The following is a 15,338-nucleotide window of genomic DNA, read 5'->3' as shown; positions in this document are numbered from 1 at the left end:
GGAAGGCGTTTTTTTTTTTCTTGCGCCTACCCGATTACTTTGATGCGCGAAGCTGGTGGAGCGCGAGGGGACGTCTCAGAGTTAAGAGAAAACTGATATGAAGAGGGGATTTTCAAACCTAAATGTCAGAAGAACACTTGAAGACTCAAATTACGTCTCTTTGAAGCATTTTGAAGCAATAGTATTCTTTTTTCTTTTTCGGCAGTAATTAAAGTTCGGAGGCCAAGGTAAGTCACCAACTTTCAGTTTCCTAGTAGTCTCCCGGTGATGTGTGACAAGGCACTCACGAAACTCACGAAAATAATTTTTTGGAACAACAACATTTTTCTTATGTAGCTAAAAACCCAGGTAAGTGAGGGCTTTAGAAAGCTCGCACGCAGGTCTTGTTGTTCAGGTAAAACCTGCCGTTTAACCTCTCTGTTGCCAACAGCTGCAGTTACATTGCTGAGATTTTTCTCACGTAACTCATAAACTCTGCTGTCAGAGTCCGTAAGCTGTGAATTAGTGCCACTGACTACATTTTCTTTCTAGAACAGGTACTATACACACACTTTGAACTTCAGACGTTAGAAAGCTATAAGCAACCAGTTATTAATGTCAGTCAGTTATTACAGAAAATAGTAGCTTTCTTTCTTTCTTTCTTTCTTTCTTTCTTTCTTTTATTTATTTTTTTTTACAGTGATTTAAAAACAAAATTCCTGTCAGAAGAGAGCTAACAAGCTTTCATTATCTCCTCTCTAGTTTTCTTGCGCCTTTTCCTCAGTGGTAGGCGATGGCTGAACCTGCTGAATTGCTGCTCATCAGGGACCAGTATGAGCTGGCGTTTCATTCTTTGAGTCGTGGACTGGCTGCAGAAGAGGCAGAGAAAAGAGCCGAGGCCCTCGAGTATTACAGGAAGGGTCGGCTGCACCTCACTCAGGGACTGGAGGTTCCCACTGGAGGGGAGCGGCAGCAGGGAGCAAACTGGGACACAGCCCGTCAGCTTCAACAGAAGATGAGGGATACTTTGAAGACAATTGAGATCCACCTTTCTGACCTGGAAACATCTCAGCTTATAACAGCAAACCAGAGGGACCAGCTGTTGAAAGATCTTTCTGCTCCCCAACTTTATCCAGACCTAGCACCTAGCGGCCAGCCTCCCCAAAGCTCTGTCCACCATCTCTACCCCACCATACCTTCTACCACCCACAACATTGTCCCAACCCCCAACACAGTCCCTGTCAGTCCTGCTTCCCCTCCTGCTCCAGACACACTCCCTGCACTGGTTCCAGAGACTATAGCCATGGCCAGTCCAGCAGAGCAGCCTCCAGCGTACACACCACAGCCCACAGATGGGCACCGTATTCTGGCTTATGCTCCTGTTGAAGGTGGCTTTTGTCCAGGAAGACAGACTGGAGCAGTAGCCGGAGAAAATGGAACTGAACTGCTGTGCATCCCTTCTGGAGTGCAGCTGTTTTTTGTGGCACCAAACGGGCAAGTCAGCTCACTCTCCTCTCCAGGCTACCTTCGCATCATTGTGGTGAACAGTCAGCAGGATTCCCCTGCTGAAAAACCTGCAGTGTTTTTACATGTAAGTAGATTTGTTGTTAAGTGTATGTAAACCTGTGAGAGTGTGTATTTTAGAAAAGCATTTTTATTTGGGCGTGTGTCCTGAAGAGCAAGTAGGTGTGACCCCAGGGGAAATGTTTCTTCTCTTTGAGAAGCGTTTCATAACTCTGAGTCAAAGAAATGTTCCCTTTACAAATGATGACGTGTTTTTGACACATTCCTTAACCACCCAAAACAAAAGAGACGTTCCCTACAATAAAAAAAAACATACACCTTTTAAATGTATTTTTTATGTACAAGTCTAATAAGACAGTGTAGGATTCATGTTTCATATTATAATTTATGCTATATGCAAGGTTTATATAATTTATACTTATTTTTTATAGTAATGTAGTGTGAGGAAAATTCAAAGGTGCCACTTTTGTTAGTGAATTATGCTATTATAAAGTCTTAATTAAGTTTTTTGTAGACTGCAGTATATGGATATGTTTAGTTCAACAATAAATATGTATGTCTACAAAATGTTGGAACTGAGTGCTAAAAAGGCAGTGTTGTTAACTTATTTCTTGCACCTGTTTTTAGCAACAAATGCTGGATTTGATGTATTTATTTCCTGGAAAAATGACTTGAACATTTATCTTTTTTTTTTTTTGTAAATAGTTACATATTCATTTTTAATCATGCCACTAATTGATAGATGTTTCACCCTCAGCTTGCAATCCCGTCATTGTTGTTACACTGAAACAGCAATGTTGCAGATGAAACTGGTTGCCAAAGTACAAATGCTTACTATTTATTAGACTTTTAAATGAATGGCATGTTACTGTTGCTGGTTTGTAACGTTTTCATTTGAGACTTATTATAGCTTGTTCATCTACAGAGCGGACATTAGTTGCTTAATCGTTCCTATGCAACAGTGTGACTTTATCTACTTTATCTCCATTCATATCCTTTTTACTTTGTGCTTTCTGGCAACCTTCTGTGTGTGGCTTTTGTATTGAGTTTATATAAAATACCAATCTATTCTGGCACCTCTACAAAGCCTGTATTATGCTGTGCTGTAAACTGCACTGCAACCCATGACTCTTGTTTCCCACCCGACCAGGCTGGTGGGCTGCTCCTGTATTCTGTCCGTGCTTTGTTTTGGGCCAAGACAATGGTCCCATTAACAGATGACTCTGCGCTTCTGTTGTATTGCTGTTTAGTGTCCTGCGCCCTCACAGGGGTCATGCTGTCAGCCGGCATACCAGTGGTACGATGCAGCAAGTGTCTGTATTTTGCCTCAGTTGAGAAGTGACATAAATCCTGAATCCTTAAATCCTGCAATGTGTCTATAAAAAGACTAGAGGGCATTGTAAATACTTGGAAATGACAGTACAGTTTTGTGCTCAAAAGAGAAACAGACATTACGAACCCTCAGGAACCCCTTCAAACCACATCTTACAACATCTTTCAGTGAAGTTATCTGATGAAATAAATTGCATATGGGATATATTCCCCCTCATGGAAACAAAGACTCAGCAGATGTTGTCATTTCTCACTCTGTGTAATATTGAAGATTTCAGGCTTCTGTTATAAACAACGGTGTGGATCTGACTTCAAGGGCTCTTAACATTCATCACCAACATATTTTAATGTCATTGTGTTTTCCAGGTATGCGACTGGATGTACCCACTGACAAAGGACACCCCAGTGCTGCTGGCTAACTCCGGGATCTTCATGTTCCCTGACTCCTTGGCAGAGATGCCAGGGTGCTATGCGGGTATAGTGTTGTCTTCTGAACTGCCTCCTGCAGACCTGCAGACTTTTCAGGACCTCCTATCACAGCTTGCTGAATTCAGGATCCAGGTCAGCTTTTACTTTCTTTAGGAAACAAATGCAAGGGTGTGTATGTATTGGAGCAGAGCTTTGGCGCATTATTTATAGGATGTTTCTGCTGGTTTGGAAACAGAAAGACCTTGTAGGTAGTAGCTCCTGATGGCGCCATGGAAATTTTATACATACATATACATGTCAATTTGCTAAGTAGTACAGGGAAGATGAAGCTGTTAGAGGCCTGCTGTTTATTTTTGCCCCAAAATGATCTTTGGGTATGTGAGGGTGTAATGATTTGATCTCTCCATTTTCTACCTGTCTTATTGTCTCACATGGGTTAGCTGTAAAACTACTGTCAAACTGAATTAAAAGCCTTCTGAAACTCTACATTCAAAGCAGTTTGTCAAGTCAGTTTTCATGGTTTTCATGGATTAAAACAAGCCCTGATTCAATACCTGGAAACAATGCAAAACAAACTCACTGGGTCTTAGTGAGTTGTCTCAGTAAAAACATTAATTTAGCCTTTTTGTGGAAACTGAAAACTCATGTTGTGGCTGGTTTAAGTTGTTACACTAGATATACTAGAAACACATTTTTCTTTGACACTTCTTTGACACAGGAGGAATCAAGTGGTTATGTCATGTTGTGGGTAAAAAAAATAGTCCACGCCAAATCTACTGTGTTTGGGCATACTTTTTTTTTTTTTTTAAAGCATCCCACCCACCGTTTTTGTCCTTTGACTTAACAGGGTCCAGAGGGCACAGAGTCAGAGGTAATCAACTTGAGTACGAAAGTCCCCCTTAATCCCACAAAAGAGCAGGTAGAACCGACTGCATCAGCAGGAGAGCAGGAAAAACTACCACTTCCTGGATGGAGTGAGAAGATGGGTCAAGGAATCTTGACAGGTGAGTTTATAAGCAATAGTACTAATGAAGGGGAAAAAATAACTTATATATCCCTGCAGAGTGTTGTATTGAGTGCTTATACATTAGACATCCCTCTGTTAAAAAAATGCCCACTAGTGGGTGTTGTTTATCTTTGTAATGCCCTTCAGTGCTTCAAAGAAAATGTTGTTAAAATAGCTGTTCATATAGTTGTATTAGAAATTTTTTAAATGACAGTTTCATTGCTGTTGTACATTCACCATCTCAAATATATCTCCATAGGAGCTCTTCGGTTGAGTGAGTCACTGGTTAAAGGAGCAGAAGTTACTGGTAGGGCTATTCACAAAGGAGCAGCCAAGATTCGAGACCAACTCACACCTGAAGAGACTCCTTCGGAGGTCAGCCCCAGTACCACCAAACGTCTGGAGATGGCTAGAAAGGCCACTGGGGGTGCTGTTCGAGTCAGCCAGTTCTTGGGTGAGCACTATGAAATAATCCAAGACATCATGTTTTTAAGTCATGGAATCTCTGAACTCTTCTTCCAAAATAATAATGATTACATTTCTGTATCTTTAGTGAATGGTGTAGGCACAGTGGCAGAAAAACTGGCAGAAAAGATGGCACCTCATGTGAAGAAACATGGTGCAAAACTGGTTCCAGAAGCTTTGAAGAAGAAAGAAGATGGCCAAGCTTCCAAAATGGATGGAGCCAAGTTTGTAGCAGTCACCACTGTGCATGGTATGTACAAGATTTCAGGATTTTCACGACAAGGTTACAGTGCAGTAAAAAAAAAAGTACTGAAATGAGTAGACTTGTTTCACATTTAACAAAAAAAACATCCTGATGATTTTCAAGACTTTTGGGAAAATATTCTGTGACTTGATGACACAATTTTTTTGGAAGGTTTGAATCCCCTTATATCTGCCATAAAGCTAACACAGGATTTCATAAAAAGAACATCATACTAATAGTCAAACATGGTGGTGGTAGTGTGATGGGCTGGAGGCTGCGTTGATGCTTCAGGACCTGGAGAACTTGATGGAAATCAATTACGCTCTCTATTAAAAAATCCTGAAGGACAATATCGGTCCATCCGTTCACATCCTGAAGCTGAACCATGCTTGAGTTATGCAGCAGGACAGTGACCTGAAACTCACCAGAAAGTCCACATCTGAATGATTAAAAAAACAAAACAAATAAATGTCTTGAAGTGCCATAGAGAAAGTCTGGACTTAAAGCTGATTGACATGCTTTGGCGTGACCTTAAAGAGCCCCTTCATGCTGGAAAACCCTCCAGTTTGGCTGAATTAAAGTAATTCTGCAGAAAAGAGTGGGCCAAAATTCCTCCACAGTGATGTTAAAGAGTCGTAGCCAGTTATCACAAATATTTAATTGCGGTTCTTGCTTCCATCTATAACACAACCAGTTATTAGGTTTAGAGGGCACTTACTTATCTTTGACCAATATTAAAATTTGATTGATGATCTGAAACATTTAAGTGTGACAAATGTGCAAAAACATAAGTCAAGGAGAGGGCAGGGAAGATTTTTTCAAGACACTAAATGTTAATCTGTTACAAAGTTGTGCATAAACTGATACAATTCTCATATCATCACTAGCACTAGCTCTATCACATTAAATTTCTAAAGTATAATGTTTCTAAAATCTTTGATATTTTGAACTAGGTTTGGCTACCATTTGGTCTAGTCTGGAGACTGGAGCAAAACTTGTTGGTAAAAGTGTGGCAGCAGAGACGGTCTCAACTGTGACTTACAAGTAAGTTCAGATATTTCCCATTTCTGCCTCTATATTTAATTCATGCTTTAGTATCATGAGTGGATTAATGTTTCTCTTTTTTCCATCTTGTTTCTGAACCTGTTTGGTCACTTTAAACATCAGTACCAAGCTGGTTCAGAAACCGGTGTGATTCTTACCTACTTTGCCTCTTTCTTCTTGGTATGCTGGTGCTCTGACCTGCTTTTCACACCTATTCCTTTTCAGATTTAGGGGCTTAGAGAATCTTTTAAACTTGTCCAGAAACATATGACTGCACGGCGGACTAAAGGAAAAGGCTTGTAAACTAACAAGTGTACCTGCTCAACCCTTTAAATGTGCACAACAGTAAACTGTCAACATGTCAGACACATAAAGTGTTTTGGTTTCTGTTATGACTCTTTGTAATTTAAAACCTTGCCTAAACAGGATAACAACTTGGGTTTTTCCTTGCTCTAGCACCATAAATGCAACACTGCTTTAATGCTTCATGTTTAATTCCCTGTGTGTTATGCAAAGAACAATAATGGCTTTGAAAACATAGGTGGCTTACACTCAGTACTATGCCTGAACACCTCCTGTGTAGACAAATACATCCCTGGAGTTGTTGCTACTGCGCTAATGTTCTGTTTGAGCTGTGGCTTCTGTGTAGACACAACATAAATATCAGGTGTCTTTCTGGGTCTGTCCTTGTTACTGTTACATGTCAGCTTGTGCTGGGTGGTGATGCTTATGCTTTTCATACTATTTATCTGTAGATATTTTCCATAGTTTGTTGTTAATAAACAGCTATAAATAATGATATGACTGCGTTTTCCTAATTCTTTTGTCTTTTTATGTGAATGACTGTAGTAAACAAACTTGCCCCAGATTTCAGTTCACATGCTCATTTAATTTTCTTCCATCACACCACTCTACCACCACTTCTGTAACCTCACCACATTAATCATGGTGAAGGTACGGCAGCAATGCAGGCGAAGCCACAGAAACTGCTCTCCAGTCGGTGATCAACATTGGCGTGACTGCAAACAACATCGATAATGCGGGCATCAAAGCCTTTTTCAAGGCGGCCGGCAAGAAGACAACCAAGGAATTAGTCGCAAACTCAAATGAAGAGAAAGAGTTGCAGAAGGAAGAACAAGAGGATGAGGCAAAAGATGCACAGAATAACAAGGAAGGAGAGAAGAAACAATAGATTTACAATGCATCTTAAGGCCTTCCTGTGTGTTTTGTCTTTAAGGTCTTCATAAGGACCTTATGAAAAATAGACATATCATGTCATATACATGTGAACATACTAGAATTGATTTAACAATGAATGGAGTTTTGCTTCTAATTTTAACTTATTTAAGTCTATGTTTCTTTTATATACAGATATTCATGTTATATGTACAGAAAGTCTTCAGAATTGTAATGTATGTATTCTTTTACTAATGTGATTAAAAGTTTTTCTAATTTTTAGGCGCATTTAAGCATGAGATGAATTTATATAATGTCTGCCAAAAACTGATTGCTCGTATTTAAACTGCTATAAATAACTTGAAGATACTTAAAATCATGTAATTTTTAAATTTTATGTATAACCCCTTTGTAAACCCTGTTCACGGAAGTGTCTTTACCAAGATACGCAAAGATATTCCACAAAAAAGCACACGGAAACATTGGAAATCAGTTTTTGGCAGGCGATCACTTTTTGGCACAACACCGGAAACGACGGTTTCCGTAGAAACCAAAAAAGCTTAGATTTTTTTCAGAAACATGGCTAAAGCTACCGACGACTTTAAATACGGTTTGGAACGGCTGCAGGAGGAACTGGAAAAGGAGAGGGAGATGAAGTAAGTCTGAAATAATAACAGAAACACATTTTTTGTTTGTTTAAATAAATTTTAACTTACACACTGCAAGAACAGCATAACTTAGTTCTTGGTCGCAGAGAAATGCTTGAAGGGTCAGTGTCTGATCTGCGGAGTACGATGAGTGAACTGCAAGAAAGACTGCACAGTGTTGACGGGGAAGGTGAGCAAAATTAAAGTGATTGGTAGAATACACACTCTTCAGTCACAGGACAGTTTATTAGGTACAGCTCGTCAGTACTGACTCCCCTTTGCCTTCATGGCACAGATTCAACAAGGTGCTGGAAACATCATCCTCTGAGATTTTGCTCCATATTGACATGATAGGATCACACAGTTGCTGCAGATTTTTGGGCTACATGACGTGAACCTCGTTCCATTACATCCCAAAGCTCCTCTACTGGAGTTAGACACCACAGTCACTGGTCACGGGAGTGGCACCCAGTGTGGTCTCTTGCTGCTGTGGCTTAGCTGCTGATGTGTGTTCAGTTCAGTGTCTTACCTTTTGTACACCATTCTCTGTAAGCTCTAAAGATGGCTGTGTAGGCAATTCCCAGCAAAGCATCAATTTCTGAAATACTCAGACCAGCATGTCTGGCACCAACAACCAACATTCCAAGTCATTTAAATCATCTTTCATGAACTTCCGCAGGTTTGAGCATGTCAACATGCTCAAACCTGTTTTACTAGATATTTGTGCAAAAGAGCACTTGAACAGGTGTAATAAACTGTCTAGTGAGTGTTTAAATGTATGTTAGTGTGTGTACTGTTTACCACCTGCAGTTGTCTCCAGGAAATAGAAGTTGGACATGTCTCTTTTTTTGGTGTTGTCTGTAATGTCTTCAGTCCTCAGAAGGACTATATTATTATTCTGTGTTTCTGCTGATGTATCAGGAAATGAGTGGAGGACAAGGTATGAGACACAGGTAGAGCTAAATGGGCAGTTGGAAAGGCAGATCTCACTCATCCGTGAGAGACTGGAAGACATAAGAGGAAACCCTGTCGGTAAGTTCCCAGGCTTTGAAAACACTTTACTGTGAAAGCACGTTCATTATGTTGCAGGTTTTTCACAAGCGTTCATAAGTAACCACACTATAGTGTGGTTATCTTTCTCCTGACCAAGAGTAGTGTTATTTGCAGAAACTTTTCAGTACAGGAGCTCAACATTCCCAATACATGAAGCATTTGAGAAGATGATGCTCATGTAAAAATAGGCAACTTGGGAGGAAAACATTTTATGCATCTTTCGATGCATCATGCAATCATGCATTTTAAAATGCATGATTTTTCAAATAAACTCTTTTTTTCCATTTAGTGCAATAAATAAGACAAGATGGAATACTTCCACTCATCTCGAGCAGTTTCTTTTTACAGTATTTTGCATGCACACATAATGCTTGCATGCTCTTGTTTTTTTGCAGACCGACTGGCTTCTATTCGGTCGTTTGAGGACATGCCAGTGGTGAGCACAAATTTTCATTTTCCACTGAGGTTTTGTCTTTATCTGTTTTGTTAAATTAGATTTCTTTTCCAAGGACAGTTTGACAAAGCGAGAGGGAGCTGCAAGTGTAAGACAGAAGCACACACCACCAGATAGAGCCAGAGATACAGAATCGGTTAAAGAGTGTGGACAGCACAGCCAGGACTGTTAGGCCAGCTGCTCTCTATTCTCCTGCTGATGCACGATGAATAAGCCAGAGTTTAATCACAGCACTGTAATCACAGGATTACAAACCATGGGAGAGTAATTCACACTAATTACAATATTTTAGGGCACACCAAAGGTTGCAAAATACAGGCTAAATATGTGCATATGTCTTAGAGCAGTGCTAACAGATGCTTATTAGTGTAACCAAGGAAACAATATTGCGTACTGGAGGTCTTTAGACAAACTGAGCATGACAGTAAGAGAGAGTGAGCATGTGAGAGGAATGTTATCACGACACTGTTAATATGGAGGTAAATGAAAGTGTTCTGGTAAAGTAAGCAATACAAGAGCATGCTACCATGTCTAAAGCTCTAAAGAATGAGGCTAAGAATATTTCTGATTAGTGATCTCAGTGCTTAAAATGCATCCTCTTAGTGGCATACAACTCTAACACAATTAATGATTAGGAAGAAAAAAAAAGTGATTTAACCAAGCAGAAAAGAACACTTGGCTGATCCAAAGACATCAGACTGATATTCAGAGAGTGGTACTGATAGTATTGCAGCCTAAAACACTCTGCTCTCAGGTGCACAATGAAAAGCAGCAGACTGTTCCAAACCTAGAAAATTGCAAAGGTCTTATTGGTCTTTTCTGGGCTATAAATCTTACTGTTTCAGAGGGCTAATGTGTTTATATGGTTATTAAAATATGTATGAGCTCAGTCCATTTTTGTACTCATGTTTTCTGCATTAACGATGTTGTTATTGTTTGATCCCGCGAGGCAGGACAGTGCAATTCAAGAACAAATTGATTGGTAATTCAGCAGCGTGACACCCTCGTACTCTGTGGCCTCTTTGTCATGATTTGTTTCTAATTAACGGGAACGCTTTGGCACAGGAAACACTGAGACAACGTCTGAAGCTTCTGACCGAGGAGAAATCTGACCTCCAGAGTCAGCTAATGGATTGTCATCTTCAAATTGAACAAGAAGGAAAGGTGTGACTCCCAGCTGTCCCTTTTGACATAGAACATTGAGAGGGATTGTTTGAGGCCACAATGTCTGCTTTTCTACTTATGTTTTTTTTTTTTTAAATTTCTTAGACAAGCAGCTTTAGTTTTTCCCAGGTAATAAATAGTTTACTTGTGAGTAGCCACCATTAGCAGTGGATTGAGAAAGATTTAGTTTTGTTTATTGTTCTGCTCAACAAAGAGAGAGATATTCGCTGAATGCTGGTTTAGCAAACAGCATGTGCAGTCAGTAATCCCTGTTGTAATCTGTTGCTCATTAACATTGAAGACTTGAGAAGTGCACACACAAACATACACACATTGTACCCACGAGCAGATAGATTATTGCCTGATAGAACAAGTGTGGCTCATGAATACAAATTTGTGATGGTATATCTTGTTGTTTTTTCCAAATTTCAGGCTTTTCATAAAACCAATGATGAAAGGCGGGCATACTTGTCAGAAATTGCTAAGGTAAGCAGTCACAATCTTAAGCAAATACCTGTTAACAACTAATGACTGCTAAACACATGCTCTGGTAAGTGTTACAGTAAGTGTTATACTTCTAATGACATACTCTGCATGCCGTGTTTCTGCTTTTTTTCATCCAGCTCTCATTTATTCTCCTGTTATATAACAGGTCAGTCTGCTCAGGCAAAAAAGCGAGTCAAGGACTTTCTTCTGTATGTTGCAACAAAACAGGTTTCTGCAGAGCGCAAGCTGAAGTGAAACCGAGTTCACTGTGTTTTAGAGACCATAGTTCACAGCAGGGATGTCAAACTCATTTTACATCATGGGCCACATATAGCCCACTCTGATCTTAAGTGGGCCAGACCAGAAAAAGACATTTAACTGAAGAGTTAATCACTGAGATGTCTTTAATATACAAAAATGTCAGTTTAATTGTGCATTTCAGTTTTTCTTCATGATAAATGTGTAACATTACAGAAAACATTCTGGTAGCTCATTGCCTGCTCAGACTGTCCTATATTTCTAAAACAAGGTTTTTGTTAATTCAAAGAAAAAGAGGAACTTTTCTGTTATCTGTTACTTAACTACTTTGTTGCCATATCAGTGGCCATAGGGGAGGTCTGTATCAAAAGGAAAAGCTGTAAAACTGATGAAAATAAAGTTAAAAGTTCAAAATCTATGCACTTCTTCACATTTTTCAAAGCCTTCCTGTGGGCCAGATTGGAGTCTTTACTGGGCCAGTTCCTGCCCACGGACCTTTTGTTTGACACCCCTGGTCTAGAGTGGACTTGAATTACTAATCGGTTATCTTCTCCTACAGCTGTCATCTACCCATGAAGCTCAAAGAAGACAGTACTTTGCACAGCCACAGAGGGCACCAGAGAGCAAACAAATGAGGTCTGTGAAGCACAAGGCCCACAGATTATGGACAAAATAACATAAACTGCAGCGCAATAACATGCTTTATAAAATGAGCTTCACTCAAAAGTTTTTATTTTTATGGTGTTTGACTTAATTCTGATTTCACTCATTAATTTGGGAGGAAGCAATACATGTGTCACTGAAATCAGTTTTCCCTTGACGCCTTAATTTTGTATTCATGCTTGACAAAAAATTCATGCTGTAAATAAATAAATTCTGACATTTTCTAAGACTATTATTGACATAATGACTGTTATATAAAGCCACTGACATTGTTGTTTTAATCAAAGCAATTTTGGTAGATATAAACTGTACTTTTCTCCCTTTCATCTCCTGTTGCTTAGAGGGAAGCAGACTGGCAGGAAGGCAGAGGCTGATTCTAAGAAAGGAAAAGAGGGAGGAGAAGAAGATGGTGGCGAGGCCTTTGTGAAAGAAAGAGGAGGAGGTGATGGTGGAAGAATAGCAGAGAGAAAAGAAGAGAAGAAATTACAAAGGAAAAGCAGGTTACCCACGCTTAAGCACAACCTGAAGCACGATCCGTAAAACTTAGTAATGTTGCTTTTTTTATGGTTATGCTTTAGTTCACAATGCGAGTGATTATGTTGAAATACTGCAGTTTCTACACTAACCAGCCACTTAATTAGGCACACTTTGTACTGTCCAGTACTCAGCTGGACCTCCTTTTTCTTTCAGAGCTGCCTTAATTCTTCATGGTATTGATTCAACAACATGCTAGAATAATTCCTCACAGATTTTGGTCCTTTTTGCACGGTGCAGTGGCTGTACATTCGTTGGCTGCACATCCATGATGTAAATCTGTCATTTCACCACAACACAAAGGTGCTGTACTGGATTGAGATCCGGTGATTGTTGAAAACACTTGAGTACAATTTGAGGTGATTTGAGCTTTGTGACATGATGCAATGGTCTGCTGCAAGCAGCCATCAGAAGATGGGTACACAGTGGTCATAAACAGATGGTTAGCAACAACACTCAGGCAGGCTGTGGTGTTTAAACAATACAGCACTGATACTTAGTGACCTAACGTGTGCCAAGAAAATATCTCCCACACCATTACACCACCTCCGGCAGCCTGAACTGTATGATGGATCCATGCTGCCAGCTGAATGTTTCAGTGGAAATGAAGACTAATTTTTCCAATCTTCTGTTGTCCAATTTTTGTGAGCCCTTATGAATTGTAGCCTCTGTTTCAGTTCAGTTAAATTTTATTTATATAGTGCTTCGTCATCACAAGGCACTTTATATTGTAAGATAAAGACCCCACAATAATACAGAGAAAACCCCAACAATCAGAAGAGACTTCCATCAGAACAAAGTTCAGGGAGAGGCAACCACCTGCAGCAGCTGGTTGGGGGTGATGTGGGGGTGGGGGTTGGGGGGAGGACAAAAGACACAGTGTGGAAAAGAGCCAGAGATTAGTAATGACTAATGATTAAAAGTAAAGTGGTGGATAAACACATAATGAGTATGAAGAGGTCAATGAATGAAAATTGCTCAGTGCATCATGGGACAGCAGTCTCGGAGCAAAGTGCTCTATACTGTACTATGAGGTCTTTAATATGAGATGGACCTTTAGATTTGATTCTGAATTTAACAAGGAGCCAATGGAGTTCAATGTGTTGTGTGTTCAGAGATGCTGTTCTTGTTATTTTAGTTACTGTTGGCTTCAATTTGAAGCGGTCCATTCTCCTCTGACCTTTGACATCAACAAGACATTTTCAACCTGAGAACTGCTGCTGGTTGGATAGTTTCTCCTTTTCTGGCCATTCTCTGTAAACTATCAAGATGGTTGTGTGGGAAGATCCCAGTAGATCGGCAGTTTCTGAAATGCTCTCTGGCACAAACAACCAGGCCACATTCAAAGTCCCTGAAAACACCTTTATTCCCCATTCTGATGCTCAATTTGAACTTAGATCACTTTGATCATGTCCAGATGCCTAAATGCTTCATGTGATTGGCCGATTAGACATTTGTGCTAACAAGCAGTTAAACTGGTGTACCTAATAACATGAATGTGGATGTATTTCGGTTTTCCTGTCCATTTGCTGCAGTTGGTATTGTGTTTTTATTTTTGTATTTTTTTTCATTTGATACAGTAACCACAGTATTAACCTGATGTCAAGCTATAAAATGCTACATTTACAACAAAGTGTGGGCTTAGTGTTTTCTTACATGTTTCTTTGAACAAGGAGATGAATTATTTAAAAAGAGAAATGTTTAAAATATGGGGTTTTTAAACTTTATTGGCTAAGGCCTTTATTTCAGGACAAGAAAAAAGCTGAAGGCTCTGAGTCTAGTGTGCCAGAAGCCTGCCAAGTTGAACATTTCTTGTGTCACTGCAGTTTTTTTTAACACCTCCTACGATTTGCATTACGTATGCAGCACCACATCACTGCTCTCGCTGCTTGTAGTTTCTCCACAGAGCAAACAGTCGCCCATGTCCCACCTACTGACCACCTTTTCAAATGTGGGTGTCAGAAAACTCTATTGATATGAGATGAAGTAGTGAATAGGGGAAAAAAAACAAAAACAAAAAAAACACCAAGAGCACTGTTTCAGTTGTATTTGTGAAACGTGTAGGATGGTTTCAGTTCTTGTCAGCCTTGCTGAATTACACTGAATTAAAACAAAATCACAAAGTGGACATGCCATGTAACGTGCATAGGCATAAATTGTATAATTTAATGATTTTGTTCTGTCCCTGTAAACCATCTCTGAAAAGTATCGCCTGATCAACTCAAGTCCTAATGCTCTAATTTGTTTATTGGGCTGGTATTTACTTTTTGATATGGCTGACTTGGTGTACGCTTCTAAATGTGATTCACAACAGCTTGTTTATCTTAGATTAATGACTTCATTTAGACATAGCCAGTTCACATCGCCTCATGAAACACTGAGCACATTTGCAGCGTACCACTCTCTCCCTCTAACTAGTCTCTAGTCTTCTGCCCTCTCAATTTCATGTATAAGCTTTTTTTATTTAGCACAGCTCAATGCATCTTGCCGATGAATCACACAGCCACAGAGGAACTACCCAAATGCCTTCTCCTGACAGGTGAAAGAGAATGACAAATCACAACAGCGACTCTCAAAACACCATGATTCACAATACTGCTACTTTACTATGCTAATTCAGTTGGCTCGCACACTTTTGTGGTAGTACACGTGTTCACACACCCTTCTGTGTAGTGTGCAAGTATTGCATCAAAATACATCACAGGTTGTAAATTGAAAGCAGGTTTTAATTACTCCAGATGAGACTTCAGTATCAGTTATCAGTCCATAAATTCATCCGATTGAGCTTCAGCTTTCTTCATCATGACCTCACAGAGGTGTATTTGCAGAAGCGTGCTACATCATGGCTTTTTGTGTTTTTCTAACATTTGAATCAAAACG

The 15,338-nt window shown here is 39.7% G+C and overlaps 2 protein-coding genes across 6 annotated transcripts; both read left to right on the top strand.

Annotated features, from left to right (window-relative positions):
- The first annotated feature begins 2 nt into the window (after positions 1-2).
- Positions 3-8,687, top strand: sparta (spartin a). 2 transcript variants are annotated; one of them, XM_005463245.4, is made up of 8 exons: positions 3-227; positions 742-1,570; positions 3,202-3,396; positions 4,112-4,268; positions 4,530-4,724; positions 4,824-4,985; positions 5,933-6,023; positions 6,978-8,687. In XM_005463245.4, the coding sequence occupies exons 2-8, from the start codon at positions 773-775 to the stop codon at positions 7,213-7,215; spliced, it is 1,836 nt and encodes a 611-aa protein (XP_005463302.1). In that variant the 5' UTR covers positions 3-227; positions 742-772; the 3' UTR covers positions 7,216-8,687. The 2 variants fall into 2 exon arrangements, with proteins under 2 accessions (XP_005463302.1, XP_005463303.1); XM_005463246.4 differs by lacking the exon at positions 6,978-8,687 and adding an exon at positions 6,249-6,824 and having other exon boundaries at positions 5-227.
- ccdc169 (coiled-coil domain containing 169) lies at positions 7,732-15,325 on the top strand. 4 transcript variants are annotated; one of them, XM_025910832.1, is made up of 8 exons: positions 7,732-7,855; positions 7,954-8,036; positions 8,759-8,878; positions 9,295-9,335; positions 10,419-10,517; positions 10,950-11,003; positions 11,821-11,897; positions 12,266-15,323. In XM_025910832.1, exons 1-8 carry the CDS (start codon positions 7,779-7,781, stop codon positions 12,462-12,464), a joined length of 750 nt encoding a protein of 249 aa, XP_025766617.1. In that variant the 5' UTR covers positions 7,732-7,778; the 3' UTR covers positions 12,465-15,323. The 4 variants fall into 4 exon arrangements, with proteins under 4 accessions (XP_025766617.1, XP_005463300.1, XP_025766618.1 ...); XM_005463243.4 differs by having other exon boundaries at positions 8,768-8,878; positions 12,266-15,318; XM_025910833.1 differs by having other exon boundaries at positions 7,764-7,855; positions 7,941-8,036; positions 12,266-15,325.
- The last annotated feature ends 13 nt before the right edge of the window (positions 15,326-15,338 follow it).

Source organism: Oreochromis niloticus, linkage group LG10 (assembly GCF_001858045.2).
Source record: "Oreochromis niloticus isolate F11D_XX linkage group LG10, O_niloticus_UMD_NMBU, whole genome shotgun sequence".
NCBI lineage: Eukaryota > Metazoa > Chordata > Actinopteri > Cichliformes > Cichlidae > Oreochromis > Oreochromis niloticus.
The sequence above is the reverse complement of the archived record's forward strand: the minus strand, read 5'-3'. Positions and strand labels throughout refer to the sequence as shown.